We start from the raw sequence: 16,367 nt of genomic DNA, 5'->3' as shown, positions 1-16,367 counted from the left end.
GCTGCACACAGACAAACACACACCCACCCACCCACCCACCCACCCACCCACCCACACACACACACATACATACATATACAGTACATCCATGCTACACATAGATCACAACTGCTGCTACCAGACTGCTATTATACAGTTTATACACTGCCCCATCACCCCCCTTCACCAATACACATGTACAGTGCCTTGCGAAAGTATTCGGCCCCCTTGAACTTTGCGACCTTTTGCCACATTTCAGGCTTCAAACATAAAGATATAAAACTGATCTTTAACCATCTTCCCTGTCCCTGATGAAGAAAAGCAGGCCCAAACTATGACCTTGTTTGACAGTGGGGATGGTGTGTTCAGGGTGATGAGCTGTGTTGCTTTTACGCCAAACATAACGTTTTGCATTGTTGCCAAAAAGTTCAATTTTGGTTTCATCTGACCAGAGCACCTTCTTCCACATGTTTGGTGTGTCTCCCAGGTGGCTTGTGGCAAACTTTAAACGACACTTTTTATGGATATCTTTAAGAAATGGCTTTCTTCTTGCCACTCTTCCATAAAGGCCAGATTTGTGCAATATACAACTGATTGTTGTCCTATGGACAGAGTCTCCCACCTCAGCTGTAGATCTCTGCAGTTCATCCAGAGTGATCATGGGCCTCTTGGCTGCATCTCTGATCAGTCTTCTCCTTGTATGAGCTGAAAGTTTAGAGGGACGGCCAGGTCTAGGTAGATTTGCAGTGGTCTGATACTCATTCAATTTCAATATTATCGCTTGCACAGTGCTCCTTGGGATGTTTAAAGCTTGGGAAATCTTTTTGTATCCAAATCCGGCTTTAAACTTCTTCACAACAGTATCTCGGACCTGCCTGGTGTGTTCCTTGTTCTTCATGATGCTCTCTGCGCTTTTAACGGACCTCTGAGACTATCACAGTGCAGGTGCATTTATACGGAGACTTGATTACACACAGGTGGATTGTATTTATCATCATTAGTCATTTAGGTCAACATTGGATCATTCAGAGATCCTCACTGAACTTCTGGAGAGAGTTTGCTGCACTGAAAGTAAAGGGGCTGAATAATTTTGCACTCCCAATTTTTCAGTTTTTGATTTGTTAAAAAAGTTTGAAATATCCAATAAATGTCGTTCCACTTCATGATTGTGTCCCACTTGTTGTTGATTCTTCACAAAAAAATACAGTTTTATATCTTTATGTTTGAAGCCTGAAATGTGGCAAAAGGTCGCAAAGTTCAAGGGGGCTGAATACTTTCGCAAGGCACTGTACATATTGGACTATACATTGTACCTTCCTCTATTACACTTAACCTAAGTCACTATAACACCTGTAAACTCCCCCGAGAGGTGAAAAGGGTCGGCATTCGACCATCAGGTCTTCCAAGATGGGTGAACGACGGGTCGACACTTCAACCGCACTGGAGAAAAGCAGAGAATATTGTAGTGTCCTCGGAGGTCATCCATTTTACTATGAAGTGAATATACAGTTGAAATGGGAAGTTTACATACACTTAGGTTGGAATCATTAAAAATTGCACATCTACTTTGTGCATGACACAAGTCATTTTTCCAACGATTGTTTAGAGACAGATTATTTCACTTATCATTCACTGTATCACAATTCCAGTGGGTCAGAAGTTTACATACACTACGTTGACTGTGACTTTAAACAGAAAATGATGTCAAGCTTCTGATAACTGATTTCAATTAGCCTAAGTCAATTGGGGGTGTACCTGTGGATATGTTTCAAGGCCTACCTTCAAACTCAGTGCTCCTTTGCTTGACATCATGGGAAAATCAAAAGAAATCGGCCAAAACCTCAGAAAAAAAAAATTGTAGACCTCCACAAGTCAGGTTTATCCTTGGGAGCAATTTCCAAACGCCTGAAGGTACCACGTTTATCTGTACAAGCAATAGTACGCAAGTATAAACACCATGGGACCACGCAGCCATCATACCACTCAGGAATGAGACACGTTCTGTCTCCTAGAAATGAACGTACTTCGGTCCGAAAAGTGCAAATCAAACCCAGAACAAAAGCAAAGAATCTTGTGAAGATGCTGGAGGAAACAGGTACAAATGTATCTACATCCACAGTAAAACAAGTCCTGTATCGACATAACTTGAAAGGCCACCCAGCAAGGAAGAAGCTACTGTTCCAAAACCGCCATAAAAAAGCCAGACCACGGTTTGCAACTGCACATGGGGACAAGGATCGTACTTTTTGGAGAAATGTCCTCTGGTCTGATGAAACAAAAATAGAACTGTTTGGCCATAATGACCATCATTATGTTTGGAGGAAAAAGGGGGAGGCTTGCAAGCCGAAGAACACCATCCCAAATGTGAAGCACGGGGGTGGCAGCATCATGTTGTCGGGGTGCTTTGCTGCAAGGGGCTGGTGCACTTCACAAAATAGATGGCGTCATGAGGAAAGGAAAATGATGTGGATGTATTGAAGCAACATCTCAAGACATCAGTCAGGAAGTTAAAGCTTGGTTGCAAATGGGTCTTCCAAATGGACAATGACCCCAAGCATACTTCCAAAGTTGTGGCAAAATGGCTTAAGGACAACAAAGTCAAGGTATTGGAGTGGCCATCACAAAGCCCTGACCTCAATCCTATGGAAGATTTGTGGGCAGAACTGAAAAAGCGTGTGCGAGCAAGGAGGCCTTCAAACCTGACTCAGTTACACCAGCTCTGTCAGGAGGAATGGGCCAAAATTCACCCAACTTATTGTGGGAAGCTTGTGAAAGGCTACCCAAAACATTTGACCCAAGTTAAACAAGTTAATGGCAATGCTATCAGATACTAATTGAGTGTATGTAAACTTATGACCCACTGAGAATGTGATGAAAGAAATAAAAGCTGAAATAAATCATTCTCTCTACTATTATTCTGACATTTCACATTCTTAAAATAAAGTGGTGATCCTAACTGACCAATAACAGGGAATATTTACTCAGATTAAATGTCAGGAATTGTGAAAAACTGAGTTTAAATGTATTTGGCTAAAGGTGTATGTAAAACTTCTGACTCCAACTATATATTGGCCAGTAGAAAGGAGAGAAGAGCTGGACGGTTCTCCCTTCACCTTAATCTTGCCAGGATCCCCCCTCTCTTGCCTCAGTAACTTCGGCTTTTCCTCTTGGGTAGCCAGAGAGACACAGAGTACAGAGAGAGAGCCCAGGGCAGATGAGTCGAAGTTGAATTCGGGAATTGAGGTAAGTATCTTCCGATCTGATTGTCAAATTGTAAGAAATCATAGCGGATACATTGAGAAAATAAACTTAAATAAATGACAAACTAATCACAAAAAGACAAAGAATGGGCGGAGCTGGCAAAACGCCATCCAGTACGGCGCCATCTTGTCACGGCAGGTTTATAGTCCAGGGAGAGATCCTAGTAAATAATCATTAGGGAAAACCAACGTACATCACAGGAGAAAATGGTTTAATGATGTTACAATGGCTTGTTCTAAATCAAGATGTATGGCTGAGATATTTAGGAAAGATACACACTTCTTTACTTTACTCGTAGGACAGAACCCAGTGGTACTTGAGACTACTTGAAACTCTTCGTCTCTCTGGTTCTCTCTCCCCCCTCTCTCTCTTTCGGTCTCTGACTCTGACTGTCTCTCTCTCTCTCCTACTCTCTCTCTCTCTCTCTCTCTCTCTCCTACTCTCTCTCTCTCTCTCTCTGTCTCTTTCTCTCGCTCTCTCTCTCTGTGCCCTCAGGTTGCAATAATAAGGGATGGTACCCGCCTGACTCATCTTGAAACAATGAGAAGGGCCCAGGACTTGGCCTGGACTATAAACCACTCGGCAGCATATTCCCAGTGTTTTAAAGTATCTGTCTTCTCTCTCGGTCCACAGAGCCATGGTCCTGCAGTGTTTCACAGTATCGGTCTTCTCTCTCGGTCCACAGAGCCATGGTCCTGCAGTGTTTCACAGTATCGGTCTTCTCTCTCGGTCCACAGAGCCATGGTCCTGCAGTGTTTCACAGTATCGGTCTTCTCTCTCGGTCCACAGAGCCATGGTCCTGCAGTGTTTCACAGTATCGGTCTTCTCTCTCGGTCCACAGAGCCATGGTCCTGCAGTGTTTCACAGTATCGGTCTTCTCTCTCGATCCACAGAGCCATGGTCCTGCAGTGTTTCACAGTATCGGTCTTCTCTCTCGGTCCACAGAGCCATGGTCCTGCAGTGTTTCACAGTATCGGTCTTCTCTCTCGGTCCACAGAGCCATGGTCCTGCAGTGTTTCACAGTATCGGTCTTCTCTCTCGGTCCACAGAGCCATGGTCCTGCAGTGTTTCACAGTATCGGTCTTCTCTCTCGGTCCACAGAGCCATGGTCCTGCAGTGTTTCACAGTATCGGTCTTCTCTCTCGGTCCACAGAGCCATGGTCCTGCAGTGTTTCACAGTATCGGTCTTCTCTCTCGGTCCACAGAGCCATGGTCCTGCAGTGTTTCACAGTATCGGTCTTCTCTCTCGGTCCACAGAGCCATGGTCCTGCAGTGTTTCACAGTATCGGTCTTCTCTCTCGATCCACAGAGCCATGGTCCTGCAGTGTTTCACAGTATCGGTCTTCTCTCTCGGTCCACAGAGCCATGGTCCAGCAGTGTTTCACAGTATCGGTCTTCTATCTCAGTCCACAGAGCCATGGTCCTGCAGTGTTTTAACAGTAAGCACTATTTCACTTCTACACTCTTAGAAAAACAGGTGCTATCTATTACCTTAAAGGGTTCTTTGGCTGTCCCCATAGGAGAACCCATCAGACGGTTCAACATGGAACACAAAAGGGTTCTACCCGGAACCAAAAAGGGTTCTACCCGGAAACAAAAAGGGTTCTACCTGGAAACAAAAAGGGTTCTCCTATGGGGACAACCAAAGAACCCTTTTTGGAACCCTTTCGGAACCCATTTTTCTAAGATCAATCAAATGTATTTATAAAGCCCTTTTTACAATTGCCGATGTCACAATGTGCTCTAAGAGTGTGTGGTCCTCAACCTCATGTGCTTATTATCTTGATGTTTCCACAGAGGTCACACGATACGTTCTATAGACAATGTCGATGTCACAATGTGCTCTAAGAGTGTGTGGGCCTCAACCTCATGTCCTAATTATCTTGATGTTTCCACAGAGGTCACACGATACGTTCTATAGACAATGTCGATGTCACAATGTGCCCTAAGAGTGTGTGGGCCTCAACCTCATGTGCTTATTATCTTGATGTTTCCACAGAGGTCACACGATACGTTCTATAGACAATGTCGATGTCACAATGTGCTCTAAGAGTGTGTCCAGGCTCTGGCTCTGGCTGGGCAACTCAAGGACATTCAGAGACTTGTCCCGAAGCTCCTGCGTGTGCTTAGGGTGGTCTTTCCTCGATTCTGACTAGTCTCCATGTCCTTGCTGCTGAAAAACATCCCCACAGCATGATGCTACCACCACCATGCTAGTGATGGTGCCAGGTTTCCTCCAGATGTGATGCTGGGCATTCAGGCCAAAGAGTTGAATCTTGGTTTCATCAGACTAGAGAATCTTGCTTCTTATGGTCTGAGAGTCTTTAGGTGCCTTTTGGCAAACTCCAAGAGGGCTGTCAGGCCATCGGGTTCTTGGTCACCTCCCTGACTAAGGCCCTTCTCCCCCTTTTGCTCAGTTTGGCCATGCGGCCAGCTCTAGGAAGAGTCTTGGTGCACCTGAGCTCAATTTCGAGTCTCATAGCAAAGGGTCTGAATACTTATGTAAATAAGGTATTCTCTCGCTCTCCCAAGATCAGAAACCTCATCCCATGAGAGGCCCGTAAGAGGTCCATGAGAGGCCCGTAAGAGGTCCATGAGAGGTCCATGAGAGGTCCATGAGAGGTCCATGAGAGGTCCATGAGATGTCCATGAGAGGTCCAAACCCTGCCTGCCACCCACTGTGCCTGGCTGACCATAACACAGGTTAACTCTGATAATAAACCATCTAAAACTAAAGGCCCAGCACCAGAACCCACCAGAACCCACCAGAACCAACCAGAACTCAGCCTCAACCCCCCCTCCCCCCCTCAGCCCAGACGTCACACAGTCAGGAATAACTCCTGGCTCTAAAACATGATTACATTCAGTACATGATGTTAGCATAACGTAATACCTTAACGTGATTTAAATAAACACAATGATGAACACAGAGAGAGAGATCCTAAAACAACTAACGGATCTCAGATGCGTAACGTTCGCCTGCAGAATGACAAACAGACCGTGGGATTTGAACCATGGCGGTACCAGCGTGAGATTGGGATGCTCTCAAGTCCTATGCGTGTAATGGTAAATACAAAGCACACTGTGTTCAAACAGAACGAAGGGCGTATAACTCATGTGAATTGCAGGCCTTGATGGATATATGGCAGGATATATATCTCGGCTGCTAGGCCATGGAAACCCGTTTCATGAAGTTTCTATCAGATGTGATGCTTGGCATTCAGGCCAAAGAGTTCAATCTTGGTTTCATCAGACCAGAGAATATATAACTAATATATATATATATATATATATATATGCTCTTTGGTCTTGGCCACGGTAGAGAGTTTGGAATCTGATTGATGTGGACAGGTGTCTTTTATACAGGTAACAAACTGAGATTAGGAGCACTCCCTTTAAGAGTGTGCTCCTAATCTCAACTCGTTACCTGTATAAAAGACACCTGGGAGCCAGAAATCTTTCTGATGGAGAGGTTGGTCAAATACTTATTTCCCTCAATAAAATAAAAATCAATTTATAACATTTTTGACATGTGTTTTCCTGGATTTTTTTGTTGTTGTTATTCTGTCTCTCACTGTTCAATTAAACCTACCATTAAAATTATAGACTGATCATTTCTTTGTCAGTGGGCAAACGTACAAAATCAGCAGGGGATCAAATACTTTTTTCACTCACTGTATATATACATTGATGATATATGGCAGGGCGTTATATAGTTATATATATTGATGATATATGGCAGGGTGTTATATAGTTATATATATTGATGATATATGGCAGGGCGTTATATAGTTATATATATATATATATATATTGATGATATATGGCATGGTGTTATATAGTTATATATATATATATATATAGATGATATATGGCAGGGTGTTATATAGTTATATATATATTGATGATATATGGCAGGGCGTTATATAGTTATATATATATATATATATATATAGATGATATATGGCAGGGTGTTATATAGTTATATATATATATATATATAGATGATATATGGCAGGGTGTTATATAGTTATATATATATTGATGATATATGGCAGGGCGTTATATAGTTATATATATATATATATATATATATAGATGATATATGGCAGGGTGTTATATAGTTATATATATATTGATGATATATGGCAGGGCATTAAATAGTTATATATATATATATTGATGATATATGGCAGGGTGTTATATAGTTATATATATATATATATATATTGATGATATATGGCAGGTCATTATATAGTTATATAGTTATATATATTGATGATATATGGCAGGGCGTAATAAAGTTACATATATAGTGATGATATATGGCAGGGCATTATATAGTTATATATATTGATGATATATGGCAGGGCGTAATAAAGTTACATATATAGTGATGATATATGGCAGGTCGTTATATAGTCATATATATTGATGATATATGGCAGGTCGTTATATAGTTATATATATTGATGATATATGGCAGGTTGTTATATAGTTATATATATTGATGATATATGGCAGGTCGTTATATAGTCATATATATTGATGATATATGGCAGGTCGTTATATAGTTATATATATTGATGATATATGGCAGGTCGTTATATAGTCATATATATTGATGATATATGGCAGGTCGTTATATAGTTATATATATTGATGATATATGGCAGGTCGTTATATAGTTATATATATTGATGATATATGGCAGGTCGTTATATAGTCATATATATTGATGATATATGGCAGGTCGTTATATAGTCATATATATTGATGATATATGGCAGGTCGTTATATAGTTATATATATTGATGATATATGGCAGGTCGTTATATAGTCATATATATTGATGATATATGGCAGGTCGTTATATAGTTATATATATTGATGATATATGGCAGGTCGTTATATAGTTATATATATTGATGATGTATGGCAGGGCATTATATAGTTATATATATTGATGATATATGGCAGGTCGTTATATAGTTATATATATTGATGATATATGGCAGGGCATTATATAGTTATATAGTTATATATATTGATGATATATGGCAGGGCATTATATAGTTATATATATTGATGATATATGGCAGGGCGTTATATAGTTATATATATTGATGATATATGGCAGGGCGTTATATAGTCATATATATTGATGATATATGGCAGGGCGTTATATAGTTATATAGTTATATATAGTGATGATATATGGCAGGGCATTATATAGTTATATAGTTATATATATTAATGATATATGGCAGGGCATTATATAGTTATATATATTGATGATATATGGCAGGGCGTTATATAGTTATATATATTGATGATATATGGCAGGGCGTTATATAGTCATATATATTGATGATATATGGCAGGGCGTTATATAGTTATATAGTTATATATATTGATGATATATGGCAGGGCGTTATATAGTTATATAGTTATATATAGTGATGATATATGGCAGGGCGTTATATAGTCATATATATTGATGATATATGGCAGGGCGTTATATAGTTATATAGTTATATATATTGATGATATATGGCAGGGCGTTATATAGTTATATAGTTATATATATTAATGATATATGGCAGGGCGTTATATAGTTATATATATTGATGATGTATGGCAGGGTGTTATATAGTTATATATATTGATGATATATGGCAGGTCGTTATATAGTCATATACTTTTGGACTATTTGCGTTGACCCCCTCTCACCCCCATTTTTAATGTGATGCTACTCTTTGAGTTTATTATCTATGCATAGTCACTTTACCTACATTTACATAAACCTACATCTACATTTGCAAAAATAGAAATTTCCCTTTTTCAGGCCCCTGTCTTTCAAAGATCATTCGTAAAAATCCAAATAACTTCACAGATCTTCATTATAAAGGGTTGAAACACTGTGTCCCATGCTTCTTCAATGAACCATAAACAATTAATGAACATGCACCTGTGGAACGGTCGTTAAGACACTAACAGCTTACAGACGGTAGGCAATTAAAGTCAAAGTTATGAAAACTTAGAGGCCTTTCTACTGACTCTGAAAAACACCTAAAGAAAGATGCCCAGGGTCCCTGCTCATCTGCGTGAATGTGCCTTAGTCATGCTGCGAGGAGGCATGAGGACTGCAGATGTGGCCAGGGCAATGAATTGCAATGTCCGTACTGCCTAAGACAGCGCTACAGGGAGACAGGACGAAAAGCTGGTCGTCCTCACAGTGGCAAACCACATGTAACACCACCTGCACAGGATCGGTACATCTGAACATCACACCTGCGGGACAGGTACAGGATGGCAACAACTGCCCGAGTTACACCAGGAACGCACAATCCCTCCATCAGTGCTCAGACTGTCCACAATAGGCTGAAAGGGGCTGGACTGAGGGCTTGTAGGCCTGTTGTAAGGCAGGTCCTCACCAGACATCACCGGGAACAACGTTGCCTATGGGCACAAACCCACCGTCGCTGGACCAGACAGGACTGACAAAAAGTGCTCTTCACCGATTAGCGTTTTTGTCTCACCAGGGGTGATGGTCGGATTCGCGCAGGGTATCCTGCTTTCTGCAGGCTCATCCTGACATGACCCTACAGCATGACAATGCCACCAGCCATACTGCTCGTTCTGTGGGTGATTTCCTGTAAGACAGGAATGTCAGTGTTCTGCCATGGCCAGCGACGAGCCCGGATCTCAATCCCATTGAGCAAGTCTGGGACCTGTTGGATCGGAGGGTGAGGGCTAGGGCCATTCCACCCCAGAAATGCCCGGGAACTTGCAGGTGCCTTGGTGGAAGAGTGAGGTAACATCTCACAGCAAGAACTGGCAAATCTGGTGCAGTCCATGAGAAGGAGATGCACTGCAGTACTTAATGCAGCTGGTGGCCACACCAGATACTGACTGTTACTTTTGATTTTGACCCCCCCCCCCCCCCCCCCCCCCCCTATGTTCAGGGACACATTATTCAATTTCTGTTAGTCACATGTCTGTGGAGCTTGTTCAGTTTACGTCTCAGTTGTTGAATCTTGTAATGTTCATACAAATATTTACACATGTTAAGTTTACTCAAAATAAACGCAGTTGAAAGTGAGAGGACGTTTCTTTTTTTGCAGAGGTTATTACCTTAATTACCTCGACTAACCGGTGCCCCAGCACATTGACTCTGTACCGTAACACCCTGCATATGGCCTCCACATTGACTCTGTACCGTAACACCCTGTATATAGCCTCCACATTGACTCTGTACTGGTACCCCCTGTATATAGCCTCCACATTGACTCTGTACCGTAACACCCTGTATATAGCCTCCACATTGACTCTGTACCGTAACACCCTGTATATAGCCTCCACATTGACTCTGTACCGTAACACCCTGTAAATAGCCTCCACATTGACTCTGTAACGTAACACCCTGTATATAGCCTCCACATTGACTCTGTACCGTAATACCCTGTATATAGCCTCCACATTGACTCTGTACTGGTACCCCCTGTATATAGCCTCCACATTGACTCTGTACCGTAATACCCTGTATATAGCCTCCACATTGACTCTGTACTGTAATACCCTGTATATAGCCTCCACATTGACTCTGTCGATATACCCCGTATATAGCCTCGTTACTGTTATTTTATTGTTGGTCTTTAATTATTTTTTATATTTTCTTTAGTTACTTAATAGCAGGCTAGTGATTGCTCAAATCAAATCACATTTTATTGGTCACATACACATGGTTAGCAGATGTTAATGCGAGTGTAGTGAAATGCTTGTGATAGACAAGGATTCCTTCCAAACAACTCATTGTTGAATTTGCAATTTTCAACTTGTTGTGTAATGTTTAGGTCCAATGGCCGATGAGCACCGATACGTTTTCTCTATCATTTCTCTTCATTATTTATCTTCATATGTCAAGGATTAAAAAGGATTTGTCAATAGAATATCGACTTGATTCATGATGACTGATAGCTAAGATTTTGAAAGTATGATGTTGACATGATCAAAGCTACTTTCCAATCAAAGCTACTGTAAATATAACGTGATTTGACAAGGCCAATGACCTTGAGCCTTCTTGGATGGGCACTCCTAATGTAACTCTATGGCAGCACCCAAGGGGCTTGAATTTTCGAGCTCTACCCTTAGACTTGGCGTTGAAGTAGTGTCCCCATGAGTGACAGAACACTGAGCCAATCACGGCACAACCAGAGAACATTACCAACACCTACACCCTGTATTTTCCACTTGGCTGCCCAACCACCACAGAAAGCACTGAGCAAGGCTGAAACACCTGCATTTTTGGAGCTGCCTTTCTCGTGAAAACAAAAGAGATCATGTAGGTAGAGTATGTGGCTTAATTAACTCAATCAAAATATATATATATATTTTTTTTACATTGTTTGCAAACTGATATGACACATAAATCCCTAAATAACATGCAAAACAGGCAAGCCGAAAAAAATAAGAAAAAAAAGTGGGGCTCATAACAAGTGTGGCTCTGTCCACCTGTCCAGAATGACGGGTCGCCATTGATCTCAGTTACCAGCGGAGCAAGGTATCAAAACCGATAAGCACTGTGAAGTGTGAACACTGCACTGGAGTCCCACAGAGAGTGTAGTATGCAGCTTGCAGGATCTTTACAGTGTGGAGCGGGCAGCACTGTTAACGTGTCAACAACAGCCTACTCAAACTCTCCAAGCATCTGTCTCTCTGCTTCTCTGTTTCTTTCTTTCTCTACCTAATTTCACCACCTCTCTCCCCAAGTAGGTTCAAGTATCTTTCCCCATATTTTGATATTGTGTTTAAAAGGTTAAAACGCATCAAATCAGTGCATATTTTTACCTTGTCTGCTCGGGGACTCGATCCGACGCTCTAACCACTAGGCTACCTGTTTCCCCAAATGGTTATATACAGAGCCACAAACGTTTGCCAAAAATAATTTGGGTATAATATTGATTGATCTAGAAATTGATCAAGTTTTATGTGTTCTTGATTTTTTTTTAAATGGTCGAACTGATAAACTACACAAAATAATTCTCAAAGACCACTCACTTTATATGATTTACCTTCACACAATATGCTCATAGCCTGCCTCAGAGCACACAGCAAACACATCCAGTTATCACACAGTAAACACAGCAAAGTTGTCACAGTTATCACACAGTAAACTTTTCAGCAAACTCACCAGACACTCTTTCGTTGATAGTGATTCCTGAAGATGAGTTATTCCACTCCTAATTTACCGCAGGCAGCCTAATGATACAGAGCGAGAGAAACGGACTGCTGCAAGCCTTGAAAAAGCGAAGTGAGGTGAGATGTCTCCACATTGTCCCCCTTCCTCACGTTATAAACAAAGTCCGCATGCTGGTCTGGGAAGGCCACTCCTCCAATAGTTAATTACACTCCATGTTCCTGCGCTGCGCTTCCCAGCCCCTCCCGCTCTCTCGCCAAGAAAACATCCGCTTATTTCACTCATGACGCACGCCGGGTGGGAACAAAGTGTTTGTGCAGGTGTATCTATTCCACTACAGTTTGGTAATATAACAACGGGCATAGACAAGTCGTTTGTTTTATTCAACAAGTAATTACACCCTTCCAGTTCCAAATGATGAAAAATACCAATATTCACAATCATATTTTTTTTAATTATAAAAATACAGGGTATAGAAAAGTTGTTTTATTTTGCATATAGGCTGTAAGGTGCATGTATTAAAATTCAGATTTATATATATAAAAAAAACATTTAGATGATTACAATTAGAAACACACAGGGAACACACCTCTCTTACTCTGAGCTCAGGCAACACCCCTCTCTTACTCTGAGCTCAGGCAACACCCCTCTCTTACTCTGAGCTCAGGCAACACACCTCTCTTACTCTGAGCTTAGACCTCAGTGGATGATCCAGAACCATAGAAACAGATTGACTAGATTCTCCATAGAATTAAAATGATTCCGCTTCTCATTCTATGTTCTACAGTTCCATCTCTATGATCAAAACTGGAGAGTCCACGGAGGTACAGACAAACATAACAGAATTCAGAATAAAATATTCCATTATCCAACTTCACAAACTCTGGATATTATTGTTATAGTATAGCATATACTTTCAATTCAATGGTGTGATGGAAAAATCAGTGGTTGGAATGGCTGGAATGAACAGGCACTGGTTTTACAATGAGTTTCAACACGGCTAGCACCCTTTTGAGTAAAAAAAAAAAGATAATAATTACAAATGTAAAAATGTCAGGATAGACTTTTGTCTATACACAATCAACAAGACTGTAGTTACACTTTTCCAGAACACTGTAGACATTCCTTATCTCCTTGATTATACGACAACAATAAGTAAAGTATATTGTATTGACTATGACTGTAAAATATTAATAAAATAAAAACAAAAGGACAGGACTAACATTAACATTATCATGAGATGTTTCCTTTTATAATATAACACAGGCGGAAGGATATTTAGGAGTGAAAACCTTATTCTCGAGACCGTAAACAAAGTAGTCGTAGTCTTTTCCACTGTAGGAATAGAAGGCGTGAGTGATGGGAACCAACTGTGCTTATTATCTTGATGTTTCCACAGAGGTCACACGATACGTTCTATAGACAATGTCGATGTCACAATGTGCTCTAAGAGTGTGTCCAGGCTCTGGCTCTGGCTGGGCAACTCAAGGACATTCAGAGACTTGTCCCGAAGCTCCTGCGTGTGCTTAGGGTGGTCTTTCCTCGATTCTGACTAGTCTCCATGTCCTTGCTGCTGAAAAACATCCCCACAGCATGATGCTACCACCACCATGCTAGTGATGGTGCCAGGTTTCCTCCAGATGTGATGCTGGGCATTCAGGCCAAAGAGTTGAATCTTGGTTTCATCAGACTAGAGAATCTTGCTTCTTATGGTCTGAGAGTCTTTAGGTGCCTTTTGGCAAACTCCAAGAGGGCTGTCAGGCCATCGGGTTCTTGGTCACCTCCCTGACTAAGGCCCTTCTCCCCCTTTTGCTCAGTTTGGCCATGCGGCCAGCTCTAGGAAGAGTCTTGGTGCACCTGAGCTCAATTTCGAGTCTCATAGCAAAGGGTCTGAATACTTATGTAAATAAGGTATTCTCTCGCTCTCCCAAGATCAGAAACCTCATCCCATGAGAGGCCCGTAAGAGGTCCATGAGAGGCCCGTAAGAGGTCCATGAGAGGTCCATGAGAGGTCCATGAGAGGTCCATGAGAGGTCCATGAGATGTCCATGAGAGGTCCAAACCCTGCCTGCCACCCACTGTGCCTGGCTGACCATAACACAGGTTAACTCTGATAATAAACCATCTAAAACTAAAGGCCCAGCACCAGAACCCACCAGAACCCACCAGAACCAACCAGAACTCAGCCTCAACCCCCCCTCCCCCCCTCAGCCCAGACGTCACACAGTCAGGAATAACTCCTGGCTCTAAAACATGATTACATTCAGTACATGATGTTAGCATAACGTAATACCTTAACGTGATTTAAATAAACACAATGATGAACACAGAGAGAGAGATCCTAAAACAACTAACGGATCTCAGATGCGTAACGTTCGCCTGCAGAATGACAAACAGACCGTGGGATTTGAACCATGGCGGTACCAGCGTGAGATTGGGATGCTCTCAAGTCCTATGCGTGTAATGGTAAATACAAAGCACACTGTGTTCAAACAGAACGAAGGGCGTATAACTCATGTGAATTGCAGGCCTTGATGGATATATGGCAGGATATATATCTCGGCTGCTAGGCCATGGAAACCCGTTTCATGAAGTTTCTATCAGATGTGATGCTTGGCATTCAGGCCAAAGAGTTCAATCTTGGTTTCATCAGACCAGAGAATATATAACTAATATATATATATATATATATATATATGCTCTTTGGTCTTGGCCACGGTAGAGAGTTTGGAATCTGATTGATGTGGACAGGTGTCTTTTATACAGGTAACAAACTGAGATTAGGAGCACTCCCTTTAAGAGTGTGCTCCTAATCTCAACTCGTTACCTGTATAAAAGACACCTGGGAGCCAGAAATCTTTCTGATGGAGAGGTTGGTCAAATACTTATTTCCCTCAATAAAATAAAAATCAATTTATAACATTTTTGACATGTGTTTTCCTGGATTTTTTTGTTGTTGTTATTCTGTCTCTCACTGTTCAATTAAACCTACCATTAAAATTATAGACTGATCATTTCTTTGTCAGTGGGCAAACGTACAAAATCAGCAGGGGATCAAATACTTTTTTCACTCACTGTATATATACATTGATGATATATGGCAGGGCGTTATATAGTTATATATATTGATGATATATGGCAGGGTGTTATATAGTTATATATATTGATGATATATGGCAGGGCGTTATATAGTTATATATATATATATATATATTGATGATATATGGCATGGTGTTATATAGTTATATATATATATATATATAGATGATATATGGCAGGGTGTTATATAGTTATATATATATTGATGATATATGGCAGGGCGTTATATAGTTATATATATATATATATATATATAGATGATATATGGCAGGGTGTTATATAGTTATATATATGTATATATATAGATGATATATGGCAGGGTGTTATATAGTTATATATATATTGATGATATATGGCAGGGCGTTATATAGTTATATATATATATATATATATATATAGATGATATATGGCAGGGTGTTATATAGTTATATATATATTGATGATATATGGCAGGGCATTAAATAGTTATATATATATATATTGATGATATATGGCAGGGTGTTATATAGTTATATATATATATATATATATTGATGATATATGGCAGGTCATTATATAGTTATATAGTTATATATATTGATGATATATGGCAGGGCGTAATAAAGTTACATATATAGTGATGATATATGGCAGGGCATTATATAGTTATATATATTGATGATATATGGCAGGGCGTAATAAAGTTACATATATAGTGATGATATATGGCAGGTCGTTATATAGTCATATATATTGATGATATATGGCAGGTCGTTATATAGTTATATATATTGATGATATATGGCAGGTCGTTATATAGTTATATATATTGATGATATATGGCAGGTCG

At 40.4% G+C, this 16,367-nt stretch overlaps 2 protein-coding genes across 4 annotated transcripts in view; both read right to left on the bottom strand.

Moving 5' to 3' along the window:
• Positions 1-12,623, bottom strand: part of LOC110494825 (semaphorin-3D) — a 136,545-nt gene extending 123,922 nt beyond the window's left edge. Inside the window, exon 1 of one of the 2 annotated variants that reach the window (XM_036950936.1) lies at positions 12,434-12,623. The gene's annotated coding sequence lies outside the window, so the exon portion shown is untranslated. The remainder of the gene's footprint in view (positions 1-12,433) is intronic. The other variant, XM_036950935.1, reaches the window with a different exon arrangement.
• Positions 12,624-12,831: 208 nt separating this feature from the next.
• The window catches only part of ssuh2.1 (ssu-2 homolog, tandem duplicate 1), a 52,743-nt gene continuing 49,207 nt past the window's right edge, over positions 12,832-16,367 (bottom strand). The window contains exon 13 of one of the 2 annotated variants that reach the window (XM_036950933.1): positions 12,832-13,806. In XM_036950933.1, the coding sequence (XP_036806828.1) occupies positions 13,690-13,806 (117 nt within the window). In that variant the 3' untranslated portion in view covers positions 12,832-13,689. The remainder of the gene's footprint in view (positions 13,807-16,367) is intronic. The other variant, XR_005037105.1, reaches the window with a different exon arrangement.

The sequence above is a fragment of the Oncorhynchus mykiss genome, chromosome 17, assembly GCF_013265735.2.
Source record: "Oncorhynchus mykiss isolate Arlee chromosome 17, USDA_OmykA_1.1, whole genome shotgun sequence".
NCBI lineage: Eukaryota > Metazoa > Chordata > Actinopteri > Salmoniformes > Salmonidae > Oncorhynchus > Oncorhynchus mykiss.
Note: the sequence above shows the minus strand (reverse complement) of the source record. Positions and strands in the feature narration are given on the sequence as shown.